At 36.5% G+C, this 14,761-nt stretch overlaps 1 protein-coding gene across 1 annotated transcript in view; it reads left to right on the top strand.

The window, feature by feature from the left end:
- LOC104158677 (echinoderm microtubule-associated protein-like 5) overlaps positions 1-13,982 on the top strand; it is a gene marked incomplete at its 5' end in the record, with an annotated part of 42,157 nt that extends 28,175 nt beyond the window's left edge. The window contains 11 exons of the mRNA XM_009696391.1: positions 1,121-1,294; positions 2,699-2,907; positions 4,824-4,981; positions 7,320-7,434; positions 7,886-8,074; positions 8,276-8,448; positions 9,721-9,883; positions 10,793-10,896; positions 12,551-12,704; positions 13,487-13,587; positions 13,946-13,982. Coding sequence (XP_009694693.1) covers positions 1,121-1,294; positions 2,699-2,907; positions 4,824-4,981; positions 7,320-7,434; positions 7,886-8,074; positions 8,276-8,448; positions 9,721-9,883; positions 10,793-10,896; positions 12,551-12,704; positions 13,487-13,587; positions 13,946-13,982 — 1,577 coding nt within the window. The remainder of the gene's footprint in view (positions 1-1,120; positions 1,295-2,698; positions 2,908-4,823; positions 4,982-7,319; positions 7,435-7,885; positions 8,075-8,275; positions 8,449-9,720; positions 9,884-10,792; positions 10,897-12,550; positions 12,705-13,486; positions 13,588-13,945) is intronic.
- Between the last annotated feature and the right edge of the window lie 779 nt (positions 13,983-14,761).

The raw sequence follows: 14,761 nt of genomic DNA, 5'->3' as shown, positions 1-14,761 counted from the left end.
AGGCTGGATTGGCAAATTAAGTTTCATAATGACTTGGTATGGATTTGCTTCATCTACTGAAGATATTTTTCATCCTGCCAGCCCATGGTAGCTTTATCTAACTTCTCCCAGGAGGAGATGACACCTTAGAAAATCTCTCTTGTGACAGCAGACGTTGAGTAGCTGGAGTACTCCACAAGCAGGCCACAATGTTGAGGCAGAGACTTTCAGAGCAGCACTGTCAAGTAGGAGGACTGAAGAGTCTGTGTCCTCTGTCCTGCAAATCTTGCTCTGAAAGATTTTGTCAGTTATATTCATAAATCTAGGTGAATGTTTCTGTCTGCCATTCAAAACAAAAATTTTGGCCAAGGTTATAGGGGAGGTGCACAAGTCAAGGGCAATACAGAGTTTCACCAAGGGGAGTGCTGAAGAGGAAAACAAGTTCACAGCCATAATAAAGCTTTCCCTTCCTGCAACTTTCCATAAGGCCAACAGGGAGTTGCTGAAAATTTTGAAACCTGTCAGTTGTTGCCAACATCTGCCCTTTCTGTTTTAATGGCATATCTATACTATGCTATAGTACCTCTCAAAAGGTGATGATAACAGCGTGTTGGTGTCATGAGAGGAAATTTCGATATGAAAGAGAACCACCAACGCTGTAACCCTGTCATAGAAGGCCACCAAATTTGTCAGGCAGGATTTGGCCTTAGTGAAGCCACGTTGGCTGTCACCAGTCACCTCCTTAGTTTCCATGTGCCTTCGCATAGATCCCAGGAGGATCTGCTCCATGATCTTGGCAGGCACAGAGGGGAGACTGACTGGCCTGTAGTTCCCTGGGTCTTCCTTTTTTCCCTTTTTAAAAATGAGGGCTGTGTTTCTCCTTTTTCAAGCAGGAGCTTCACTGGACTTCAAGTCCGGTAACAAGTTAAGCAAAGTTTTCATCTCCAGTAGTGTAATGAGGCCAACTTCTTAGTCCTACTTAATGCCATAAATTGATTTCCAAAGGGAGGCCAAAATCTCCTTTTTTTTCTGTCTGACCAGAACAATTTTATTTGTGTTATTAAAAAATATTAACTTCAGTAAGCAAATCATTAGACATTTTCAAAATGTATACTCATTACATGTTTTTATATTTGTGTAGCTACAGCTCCTTCTATTCATGTGTGGGATGCAATGAACAAACAGACGTTGTCGGTACTGCGGTGCTACCATTCAAAAGGCGTTTGCTCAGTCAGTTTCAGTGCCACTGGCAAACTGCTGCTCTCTGTAGGGCTGGATCCCGAACATACCATTACCATTTGGAAGTGGCAGGAAGGTAGGAAAGTGATTGTTCTTGTAGAATATGTTTATATTGTTAGAGGTATGTTGGCTTGAGACAGCAATTGTAACCTAAAAATAGTAGATTGAAAATTATGACAATAAATGCTGTGCACTATGCACTGTACAAGAAGAGGTAAAATAAATGTACTTACCCATTCTAGTAACTGCTAAATATATCTCCTTTGGAACTGTTGTGTAAAGATCAAGATAGTTCACTGATTTCCAGTTAGAATAATTAAAGAAAATTGTAGTTTAAATTCTGCCTTTTTTTTTTTTTCCCAGTCATTTCTTTGCTGCTTGATAAAATTCTTTTTTGCTCCTAGAAGAAATTTTCTGTTCTTCTCTGTTCTTATTCTTCTCTGAAGTCTGATTACTGACTAGGTTCCTTGTCCTGAAATTATCCCCCCAAACTGCAAATTGCAGAAATGTGATGTACAGCTCCTCTATGCAGCTATGTAATTAGTGTCTTAAGCTATACTACATGTTTTCAGTTTGGCAATGATCTGAGTTCAGGATTTAGGTTAAAGTGATTTGGTCAGCTCCTTTCTGTCTGGCAAAGCCATGCCCAGATTATGAAACTGATTCTCTATGCTTAGGGGTTTATTTCTTCTCTCTTTGGAGATTTCCATTGGTCAACTAGTACCACTCAGAGTTTAAAGATCAGCTATGAAGTTAATAAAAAGTGATCCTTCACAGCTTGTCTCCTAGGTGCTGTGGAGCTGGACGCAATGTCAAATGTGTATTTATACAATCTTAGGTATTATGGAGGATGTGTGGTAGCGTGCCTGTGCTCATTCTTAAAGAGTAGATACAGATTCAGCATGGCAACTAAGGATCCAGATCAAAGAATCTTCATATGGGTGAAAACGTCTGATGTTAACACCTCTGAAGAGACTGGAAAAGCATTACCTTTGAATCTAAGACCATATGTAATGAAGTCAATTTCTGCATTTTCTGCAGAAAGAAGAAAGTTTTCTAACTTTGGACAAAATCTACAGGAAGTCATTCGTTAGTCTCTTGTAATTTGTCCAGAGTTAGAGATTTTCAGAGGAGTTGTAGAAATTTAAGAGGAGATGGAAACTTACTTGGATCTGAGCTCCTAATTCTTTTATATTCCTGAGGAAATTAAAAAATTGAAAAATTTGAAAAATGGAAAATTATAAGTAGGTGGCACCTTCATTAGTTGTCTTAACTACACTATGCTACTAGGTCTTACTAAATGTGGGGGTTTTTGTTGTTTACATCTTAATTTAATTTTAATTTAGGAGCACTTTGTGCTTTTCTTCCCAACCTGTGTGGTCTTAGATGACTCATCATTCTCCATAATTTTTACTTTTTTTTAAACCATAAATGTATATCTTTCTCAGCGGATTCAAAACGTCCATTTTCTTTCTGGCAGGTGCCAAAATTGCCAGCCGAGCTGGTCATAATCAACGTATATTTGTAGCAGAATTCAGGCCAGATTCAGACACCCAGTTTGTTTCTGTGGGAGTAAAACATGTGAGGTTCTGGACACTGGCTGGAAGAGCTCTTCTTAGTAAAAAAGGGCTGCTGAGCTCCATAGAAGATGCCCGAATGCAGACAATGCTATCTGTAGCTTTTGGAGCGGTACGTACCTGAACAAACTATTTTAAAATGCATACAAACAAAAATTTTTTGACACTTCTGCCTTTATTCAGTTCAATGAGACTTGTAATCTGCTAGTATGTCAGTTGTTTTATTAAACTCAGTTTAGCATTTCCAATTCTTGCTTGCTAGTTAGAACTAATACCAGTTTTCTTTAGAACAGGAAAGAAAAAAGATTATGGATTTGTGTGTTTTCAAGAGAAACAAACATAGGTGCTTTGGACTGATAATTTGCTGCTTAGTATTTAATCCAGGTAAAACAAAGATGAGCCTAGACTGCAGGAACCAAACAATAGAAATTAGGCTAATTTTATGCCCACCTGGGGATGATTGTATTACAATCTGTGTGCACTACTACTCATGGGTGATCTGAGAACAGCATTGTCCTGGGGCATTTGTTAACATCTGCGACTGTGAGATGACTGCAGTAGGGTTTTGTTTTGCTTTGGGTTTTTCGGACAGATGCAGGCGTTGTTGCTAAGTTCCATCCAGCTGGGCAGATAGCCATAGATTTCTTTTGTGAAGTGGTACTTCTCTGTTATTGTGTGCGTTACTGTCTGCTTACTGATCTGCCTGTTGGGCCCAGACTGAATTTATATTGTAGATTTGGATTTTTGAAACTGTAACTGGCTTGCGGTTTCATTTTTCAGGAGACCAGCTCTTTTCCAGAGTGGTGTCTCTCTCAGGTACCTCTGATTTAAGAGAGAGTCCTACAAAGCAATAAGATACCTTCCAAGTGATAACTGGATGCAGAGCCCAGGCATTAGTCTGGGGTTTGGGAAACTTCTGTGAAATGTCTTATGGAGGGACAGATTCTTAGCATGAACATCAGGCTGTATGCTGCATGTCCTGGAGTATGGTGTGAGGTTGTTTGAGGATGCAAAGCTTGTGGGGGTTTTGTAAAAAGCTGTACAAACTGAATAAAGCCAAACCTGGTGTGTTCTCCATACTTCCTGTAGAGAGCAGTTCTGGGAGTGCTTTTCTTCCTAGATTTTGTCTCAGAAGGAGCTAGTTCAAGTGCTCCTAAACAGGAGTTGGAAACAGCCCAACACTAATGCTGTGAGGATGACCAGAGGATCTGCTCCCAAGTTCATTTCCAGTGCTCTCTTATTTACTCATTTATTAGGGCACCCACACACCCGCCCCTTAAAAAAAGGATGTAGAACATCAACCCACCTCAGTCAAGGAAAGTGTTCTTGCCAAATCTATACATGCATACTAGTACTCTAAAATACTACACATGATGCTGAATTTGAGGATTGTTCACATAAGTTACTAGAACAGTTTTTGCAATATAACCAGTTCCTGTTGGTTTGAAGTGTATCCTAATAAATTGCCCTTAAATTTCAGAGGTCATTAAATTTATTTTTACTACCTTTAAAAAAACAGGAAGCAGAAGAAAAGAATAGGCAGCTTTTAGTTCTGAGTTAAGTCAAACTGTTTTCTTGATAAACTAATGGTTACGGTCATCCAGTGAGTACCTTCCCCTAACAACAAAAAGGACTGCAAGCATTATGTACATAGCAAGGGGTGCAAGTTGCCTGTTTATGTGAAATGTCAAAACTGTTCTTGGTTTTCTGCTTTTTTACCACAGTTTGCACACCTGATAGGCTGAAAACATAGATAACCCTATGGCTGAAGCTTAAGTCATTGAATTTCTTCTTGCAGTGCAGAGCCTATTAGCTACAAGAAAACATGTTTCAGACTTCAAGGAAGAATATAGTAGCTCATAGTTCTGTCCCTACAGGTTCTTGTTACCCCTTCCACAATTTGCACTTCTACAGCAGCAAATAAAAGCAACCGAGCCTAAATGCAAATGGTGATGTTCTTTATTTCTGAATATTTTTCTTCCTTCCTTGCTCAGAATCAGATTATGAGTATATTTTTCCCCTTTTCAGAATAACTTGACATTTACAGGTACTATCAGTGGAGATGTGTGTGTTTGGAAAGATCACGTGTTGATACGAATTGTGGCCAAAGCTCACAATGGACCTGTTTTCACAATGTATACCACACTAAGAGATGGTTTGATCGTTACGGGAGGCAAAGAAAGGCCGTGAGTCTTCTTTTTTCTTTTTTTTCTGCATGCCCATGTATTCTTTAAAAATGGTTTGGATTCATCCCATCTAACACTAGGCAGTTGAGACATCAAAGCTAGAAGAGTAGTCACTTTAAGATCCCTGAATAAGTGGTAGGAAAAAAAGTAGCCACCACCTCTAAAGTGCAGGTAAGCCCACATGAGCTTCAAGTACCTATTTTTTTCCATTCATTGTAAGAGGAAGCCTATAGTTGCTAGGATCCTGACCTGGATGCCTTGCTTATGTACCTAAAGTCAAGGGGGATGAATCAGAGTCTAAATGCTGTACAAGTAGTTCTTCATGATTTTAGCTTCTAGGTAACAATCATCTTTCTAAAGCACATGTGCAAGCTTCTTCAGGCATTTTATGATGACTTTACATTATTTTGGTTAAAAATAATAGGCAAGTGTAAAATAAGTTACGTGAATGGATTGTTAATTATATTGCATTATCAATTATAGTGCATTATGTCAGTCAGGTAATGTTTCTCCAAGCACGAATACACAGTTATCAGAGAGATGATATGGTCCTCCCTCCTTAAGCTGAAAAGGGCTAAACTGTTATAATCAAAAGTAGCTTTGAAATCACCTTACTGTGTTACTAAATAGTTTGATGCTGTTTATCACAACAGTATTACTTTTGTGAGAAGGCAAAAGCATTTAGTTTGAAATACAGCTTTAAAAAGTTACCTAGTCCTTTATGGGTTACTTCTTTTTCTGAAGTTGAACTGAGGTTGTTAATCCAAGTGATTTCCATAATTGTGATTAAATAAATGAGTGATAAATATTATAACAGCATAATACACAGCTTCTTTTAAAGGAAGGATCTGTTTGGTTATGATGACAGAGGCAAACTCTCTTCTCTTAAATCTAAGATTCAGCAACATCCTTTGTTTCTGGGGTTGTAAACAAAGTATCTCTTCAAGCATTTTAATTTTTTCTTAGCACCTTGCCAAAGATAAAAAGAAAATGCTTCAGCTGTAATATGGTATATCTGATGGCATGATAGTGCCCCATTTTGCAGGGCACAAGCCACTTACTACCTTTTCCATAAATAGTCCTTAAAGATCCTGGTTGATATTCAAACCCAGCTGAAAACTTACTTATTGCTGTGCTTGACATATTTTCTCCCAGTATTTGTAAAACATCACCATGATTTTATTTGGAGAATGTTCTCTCTACCACTTAGCTACAGAAGCTCTTAATATTTGACCTGAAAGAAACAGTAATGAATAACAGTAAGAAACAATAATTCATCTTCTGTGGGAAAATGGAGTATTGAAAGTATACAAAACAAATTCTACATTTAGGAAAATTGCATGTTTGCTTCTGCCTTGGCATTCTTAATTGCAGTTCACCAGCCTCTTTTGATAAAATCTTTTTGCTGAGTGTGATGACCAATCATATATCAAAACAGTGCTATTGGGAAGCAAAGAATATTGCATTGCAAGGACTAGCGATTTATAATTCATTATAATTCTTTTAGTAATAATAGTACAAAAGCAGTAATTGTGCTTAAACTTTCAGGAGTTCTTTGTCAGGGTTTGTTCAGTAATCAAAGTTTTAATGCTGGCAGCTCAATATTGTGGAACATTATATTTTCTTTTCTGTTGGAGGAGATTCTTTTCTCTTTGAAGACAGATAAAATGTGTCCTAGCTCAACTGGAGATGCCAGACTTATAACCTTCATTAAGTATTATCTCCTTTTTAGAAACTTCTTTTATTTTAATGTCGTCTTTACTGAAATACCAGTTCACTTGAAAGTGGGGCGGAAATACTTAGTGCTTTTATGATTACTACTTATTAGTTGGGTATCTTGTGCAATTAACATTGTGTGATTTTTCTCCTGTATCTTTGTCATTTATTTCACAGCAGTGAAAATAGCAAAAATCTTTTGTCATTTGTTTCACAGTAGTAAAATACATATCTTTCCAGTTTCCCTCAGCTATATTTTGATAATCTCTGCCTGTCTTAATAATAAGATGGCAGTTCATTCACATAGTTAACTATTCCTTTGACTAAACAAATTCCCTGAGAGCTACTGATTCGGACTAAGCTTAGCAGCAATGATCTTTCAGTTTGTTCTGTAAGGTAGTATGACTTTGAATCAGTATTCCTTGCTTAGCTAGGAGGCTTAGCCTGTTAACATCACCTGTTCAGTAAAAACAAATGGATTCTTTAATGATTTAAAACATACTAAACTTACTAAAATGCCTTGTTTCCAATACGTTACATTAAATAATATAGTTCTTTCATACATCAATTGTCTTTTTTGTGCCAGTCATTATACTGATGGTTGTTCTTGATTTCTTCATAGTTCAAAGGAAGGAGGAGCAGTTAAGCTATGGGATCAAGAGCTGAAACGATGTCGTGCCTTCAGACTAGAGACAGGGCAAATGACAGACTGTGTTCGCTCTGTTTGCAGAGGCAAGGTAAAGAAAGACTTATGTCTTATAATTTGTGGATTGATCTGTAGCATTAAATATATGATAAGTTGCTTCCTCTTTCTCTTATAATTAGTTTTTGAAATTAAAGATTGAGCTAGAAGGTGTCTACAACTGATTTTACAGCAGAAGAAAATCTGCTTTGGGAGATCGTAGCCTTACCTAAGATAATAGTCTGTATATATTTTTATTAAAGAATAACTAAGAGTTTCTTTTCTATTTTCTTTTCACACTTCAAATATCTGACTTACACGCAGTAACTCAAGTAGCATCATGAGCTTTGTACTGTAATAAATCATTGAGGAGTTTAAAAAATAAATTATGTTTGCTTGATTTCAGCAAACCTTGACAGAACTATAGCTTTGGATTATCTTTATTACTGTTCATCACAAGTAGTTAATGTATTATATCAGAGATAATTCTTTCACTGTTGTTCAAGGGTAAAATTCTTGTTGGGACAAGAAATGCTGAAATAATCGAAGTTGGAGAGAAAAATGCTGCATGTAACATTCTAATTAATGGTCATATGGATGGACCAATCTGGGGCCTAGCAACGCATCCTTCGAGAGACTTTTTCCTTTCTGCTGCAGAAGATGGCACAGTAAGACTCTGGGATATTGCTGAAAAGGTAGGTGTTGGAGAATAGTTGTTGATTAGAAAAAAATTTTTAAAAAAATCCTAGACTTGTGGTGGTGTTGAGGACTTGAAACTTGTTTTTCAATGTATTCTGAGAATAATCCATCTGATAGTGGCAAACTGTTAGAATAAGTATTTTTGAAATATGAGCAAACAGAAACATTTACTCTTCTGGGTTTTTATTTCTTCACAGAAGATGCTGAACAAAGTCAGCTTAGGACATGCAGCTCGTACTGTTTGTTACAGCCCAGAAGGTGATATGGTAGCTATTGGCATGAAAAATGGAGAATTTATTATCTTGCTTGTGAACTCTCTAAAAATTTGGGGGAAAAAAAGGGACAGAAGATCAGCAATTCAAGATATCAGGTCAGAAAATATAATGCCTTTATCTGTTGTAGTATTCTAGAAATCTGTATTATTTTGATTTTTAAAAATACGGTTTTATGTTCTGAGGAGCATTACAATGAAAGAGAGCTGGAATTAATGAGTGAATTGTGGAGTTTGTGTGATTACTCTGATCCCAGGAGTAAAAAAGGAGGACGTACATGAAGATAAAATATATCAATCAGTCAAAAAACAGCAGTACCATAGAGGGGGTGTCAGATAATATTGCGAAGGATTAGTTAAAATGGAGGGTGAATGGGGGAAGTCAATGGACAATAGGAAGAGACCATCGCAGTCAGGGGGCAGATGAGAAGGTGTGAAAAGGAGCAGAGTGAGATGATGTGTAGGAGGTAAAATGAGATCAGAAGTTTACAGATGAAGACTGGATTGTGAGAGACAATGGAAATGCCTGTCTGTCAGTTTGCTTTTTGTTGTATTTTGTTAGAAAGTAGTTAGCAGAAGTGAAATTTTGCTTCTGTTTCCTGAGTGGAGGACCAGACTTTTGCTTCTATGAGATAGACAAATTCATTGTGATCAGCTAAGGGAAGCTTCTGGAGAATGAAGTGGGATGAGTGGGAGAAATATGAGCAAACAGGGACCTTGCTGCAGGAAGGCGGGAGAGCCCTGCTAGGAGTTAGGGGGTTGCTGGAATCAGAAAGCTGTCCCAGGGTATGTCTCAGAGATGACAGAAATAAAGAAACTTCCCTAGTAACACAAAAGGGGCTGTGAGGAATTTGTTCAGCTCGAGAAGCTACTGACTTTCAAGACTAAAAGGGAAAACTGGAGGAGAGAAAGGACTGTGCAGAGATACATTAGGCAGATGAAAGGTTTGATTTCATGTCTTTTTATTCAGTACATTTCATCTAGAAGGTCTGGCTTTTCTTCATTTACAGCATTTCATGTTTCTAACTTGTAGCCTTGTAAGTATAGCACTAGAGAGTCAAAGTCGTCAGGGGCATGTCACAAAGTTGTTAGACCATTGAGATGGTAATGAGATCAGATTAATGATCAGAGTTAGTCCAGAGATGTTCCCAGTTCACTCACATGTGACAGCTGTACCAAAATTATTGCTACCACCTACTGCATATATGTTCCCTGAAAATTTTGTTTCAAAGGTTAGCAGACAAAATACTCTGCCTCCCTCTTTAGTTCTGAATAGCAGATACTTGAAATGCAAATTTACTCATGTTTCTCAAATATTGCAATCTGTCGTGAGTACCAACCTGTGTTCATAAAGCCCTTTTATCTGTTCAGGTTTAGCCCAGATTCTCGTTACTTAGCCGTCGGTTCCAGTGAGAATGCAGTGGATTTTTATGATCTGACTTTGGGTCCCACACTAAATCGAGTCAGCTATTGCAAAGATATCCCAAGTTTTGTGATCCAGATGGACTTCTCTGCAGATAGCTCTTATCTCCAGGTATCAGTCATAAATTGTTCAAGATACTGAATGGAAAACATACTCATGACAGATACTCTGCAAATATTCTCCTTTGACAACTGCTAAATTTTGTAATGAAATGTTGAGGTAGTAGGTTACTGTCACTAGACTGTTACTTTGTTGTAGTGATAAATGGATGATGAAAATAGTTATCCTGATTATTAAATACAAGAAATGAGCATAGGAACAAGAAACAGATTTCAGAATCACTGTAATGTGTCTCCCTGCCTTTTTACCTCTGTGATGCTGATGGGCTATCTTAAAAGAGGAAGGAGTACAATCTATCATTCTGTAAGTCCCAGGGACCTGTGAATTTGTCATATGAATGGTAGCATTACACATTGTTTCAGTGCTAGCCTTCGTGGAGCAGCACCAAAATCATGATGTTACAACTCCCAGCCACACGGCTCAAGGCATTTCATAAAATCAAAATAAAGTAGGCATACTTTGCTTTCTATATTTTGTTCATGTCTGAGAGGAGGAGTAAGCTTGGCTGACTATCAAATCAAAATTACAGGCTGAGAGGCATACCTTTGTGTCAGTTTTAAACATGGTAGTTTATTTTGCCTTATTTATAGACACGCATACATACTAACACACACAATATGTAGAGGGAATGAATACGTGCAGAATGTGAGGTGTTTCAATTATTTTTTTATTAATTAGACATTTTAAAATTTAAGATTTCTTATGCCTTCTCACTGTTGCTTTTTGCTTGTGTAGATTTTTGAAAATTTTCAACTCATTGAGCAAGTTTTATTAATAGCTAAGTTACTTATAGAGTAAAAGATAACTATCAAGATAATGCATTTCAAAGCCCTTTAGAACTTTATTTTCATCTTTTCAAACAAGTTCATGTATTCTAAATTCTCTGTGGTCGTCTCAAAGGTCTCTACTGGGTCTTACAAAAGGCAAGTCTATGAAGTGCCTTCAGGAAAACAGCTTGTGGACCAGGCTGTGATTGACAGAATAACATGGGCTACTTGGACAAGGTAAATGATTCACACATTTACACCTGCTAAAACACTTGTAACTTCCAGGAGAAGCACCTGCTGTTTAAAAGCATATTTCATCCCTTCATTGAGTCAGATATTTTCTTTTAATGCACCCATCTGCTCTGGCAACAGATAGGTAAGTACAGCACAACAAAAGACAGTACCTAGCAGATGCCCAGGACATCTGATAAAAACTGATCTCTCTAATGTGTGCCTTTCTATTCACTGTGTATCTCTAGCTTCCTTTGCTATTTCTCTAGCAGCCTCAGTAGTTTTTCATTGCACTGTGCAAATTACCTGGAATACTGCACTATTTGCTTCAAAATAGTGATTTGGGGATAAGAGTACAGGGAAAATTAAAATGTATCAAAACATGAAAAGACAATACAAGACTGATAATTCAAGTTTTATTTACAATATTACACTAATGGTATCTGTATATTAAAGTTGCTATTAACATTTGCATATTTAAAGGTAAACAAAAGTACTTTTAAACACCTTGAAGTTATTATATTTCGTTCAAAATAGACTTAGAAATTACATGAAGAATGATACCATATTTTATTTTTCTTTCATATTTAAATAATTTATTTTATATTCTATGCAAATCTGATTTCCTGTGCCTTATTTCAGGCTCCTTTGCCTGCTTTCAATTACTGTCCTCTGCTTAGCACCCTCAGACAAAAATTGAGAATAAATACTTGAAAATTTTCCACATATAAACTGCTTTAAATAATAATCCTGACCATTTGCTGCAAGTCATGACTAAAACCACAGGCTTTTCAGAGGGCTCTGAAAAACTCGTTTTGCTAGCTTTCTATTTTCTGTTTGGGTAATCCATTTTTGTCACCTCTTTGATATGAAAACAAGAAACCTGTGTTTTCTGTCCCAGTTCAGTATGTCTGAAGTACATCATTCCCTTCTGAATGTAGTGTACTGTGCTCTGATTTGGGGGGAGAGAATCACGGAAAAATTCCCAAATCATTCACCTACTAACAAATTATAAAGTGCTTGTTTCTGTGCCTTCTTGGAAGTATGCATATGCTGAATAAAAGCTGAATAAAAAAAAACTTTTCACAAGACATTGCAAAGGAAATTTTCTATAAATGTCTGGTTTGGGATCTTAAGATAATTATGTTTTCTGTTTAGGACAATTTTTCTCCCTCTGTCTTTCTCTGATGATAATGAAGAATCTTCACTGGACTCGAGGAAACTTTATATCTAATTGATATGAAAATGTTACAGAATCAACAAAACATAGTTATAATGACAATATACAAATTTTTATTTTCCAAAAGTGAAACTTATTCACCTAATGCTTATGCTATGACATTTTATTTTTAATTGTCCTTTCTTTATGCATTTTTTTGGCAAATGCCTCACTGGACAATTTTAGTACTGTTGATTTCATCTCTGCCTCTTAGTGTTGTCATGGGCCATGTTATTTTGGGAATTATCACTGAACCAGTTTCAGAAGCAATTGTGGAATGATACAAAAATTAATTACAGAGTAAAACCTATATGAGATGTAAGAATAAAATGTAAAAGTTACATTTTTATAAAACCAGTTACAATGAGAGCTGCTTACTGTCTCCTTACTCTGTTGTTTTTGCTGTAGTTTTCAAAACAATCTCTTGCTCTTCTGTTTCAGTGTTCTGGGGGATGAAGTAATTGGAATCTGGTCCAGGCATGCTGAAAAAGCTGATGTAAACTGTGCCTGTGTCTCTCACTCGGGAATCAATCTTGTAACAGGCGATGATTTTGGCATGGTCAAACTGTTTGACTTTCCATGTCCTGAAAAATTTGTAAGAACTTGTTTTTGCATCATTACAACAAGTACTGTTGATATTATGGTCTTTTATTGTTTCTCTAGAAGACATATGATGGAAATATTTCCTTCTCTAAATTTGTCGGTTTTTAATGCATCTGTGTAACTTTAGCTCTATAGTGTCATAAGGATGCTTCACCTCAAAGTTTTCCCACCGTTTTGTGCAATAGCTCTCGCTACAAATTTTTGTGGGTGTTAATACTGTCTGCCAGTCTGCATTCACATAGTGCATTCATACTGAAAACCTCAAAGCTCTTAGTTTTATTTATCCACATCTCCAACCTCCATTTGACACGAGGAAGACAGCTGGTAAATGTAGTCCTATCTGTGTATTTCTGTGGATGAAGAATTTACAGATTTTTCGCTAACACTAGCACTGTTAATTGTCAGGATTTGAGACTGCAAGGTGTAAATTGCTTACACACTTATAATGAAAATAATTTTTTCAGTGTTAGGAATTTTACACAAAATTTAGAGGTTAATCATGTGACAAGCTATGTTTCATTTTATTGTGTTAGCTTGAGCATTGTTCCCAGTTTGCAGGTGCTGTCTCATTTGGTGACAATTTAATCTGCATTGCAGCTCAATAGTAGTTCTTCTTCAGGAGATCTTTCATGTTTGAAAACGTATATAACATTCTGAATGATATAAATACATGATGCGATAAAAAGGTAGATAAAAACATGCATGCCTTGTTTGATTTTGGGAAACACAGAGTATTTAGACTCTCATTTTATTGTTGTTTTTGGTTTTTTTCAGGCAAAACACAAACGATTTTTAGGTCACTCTGCCCACTTAACTAATATTCGATTTACAAGTGGAGATAGATACGTGGTCAGTGCTGGAGGGGATGACTGCAGGTATGTATCCTTTCCATTGTTTTCAAAAATTATACAGCAGTGGACATGGACAGTCCACAACAATATGTGTAAGAATAAAGAATATGTGTAATGATAAAGGTCAGGTTCAGAGTCTTCATCTTTTTATCTGAGTGCTTCCTTTTCTGTTTGTATATAAAGAAATGGATATTTGCAACAAAATAAATAGCCCAGATGTTAATATGAACAGTTAAGATTTAATAAATTAAAATACGTTCATAGCTTTTTTTCACAGCATCATACCTTTAACTGAAATTTTTCTTTTGACTGTATTAGCCATTTCTTTCAACAATATTGTGGTCTTTTACATCTCATATTTAATATCTTTTGGAAAACACAGCTTATTTGTTTGGAAATGTGTGCATATGCCTCATTGAGAGAGACATGGAGACTTGCAAAGAGGACACTGCATGAAGTACCAGGCATGAAATACCCAGGATTGCAATGTAACATTCTGCTGTGCCCTGCATGCGTAGGAAATGGTGCTGATCCAAGACACAGAGCAATCTGTCTCTGAAAGACAAGTATCTAGAGTCTGTTAGAAGGATGGACTGTAACAAATACGCTGAGGTAGTTAGATTTGCTTCAGTATTGGATAATCCGGATATTTCACTCACTGCCAGATGTTGAAAATGAAATATGTGGATAAAAGGAAAAAGTGAATTGTTAATCAATGTACAGTTTCACAGTAAGATCCTGGGGTTTTAATCAGGAGATGTTATTTCTGACCTAGTGCCGTACATTGATCTATTTTCAGCATGAACATCTCTCCTTTAAGTTTTGGGGTATGAATATCATTGGAAAAAAGAGTATTCCATATTTTATTACAGAAAGAAACCATATATTAACTCTTAAATATATAGTATTTTAATAAATGTCTAATTATTATAATGGAAATTATATTTCTATGACTGGTTAAAAGGAAACATCATCTGGTGAAGCAGAAAATAATAGAGCTGATTCCTTAGGACTTAAATATTTCTGTATTTAGAGGCCTGGGTCACAGTCATGTCTGGTGAGAGCTGTTGGATATGCATGATCTTCATGGCTAATTTAGTGTTTTTGTTGCACTTAAACATTAAATTAGTTCTGTGAGCAAAAATAGATTTGCTCACTTTGCGAGTGCCTTGCCCACAACCTAAAAGTCTAACTCCAA

This window comes from Cariama cristata, unplaced genomic scaffold (assembly GCF_000690535.1).
Source record: "Cariama cristata isolate BGI_N322 unplaced genomic scaffold, ASM69053v1 scaffold4713, whole genome shotgun sequence".
Taxonomy (NCBI): Eukaryota; Metazoa; Chordata; class Aves; order Cariamiformes; family Cariamidae; genus Cariama; species Cariama cristata.
Note: the sequence above shows the minus strand (reverse complement) of the source record. Positions and strands in the feature narration are given on the sequence as shown.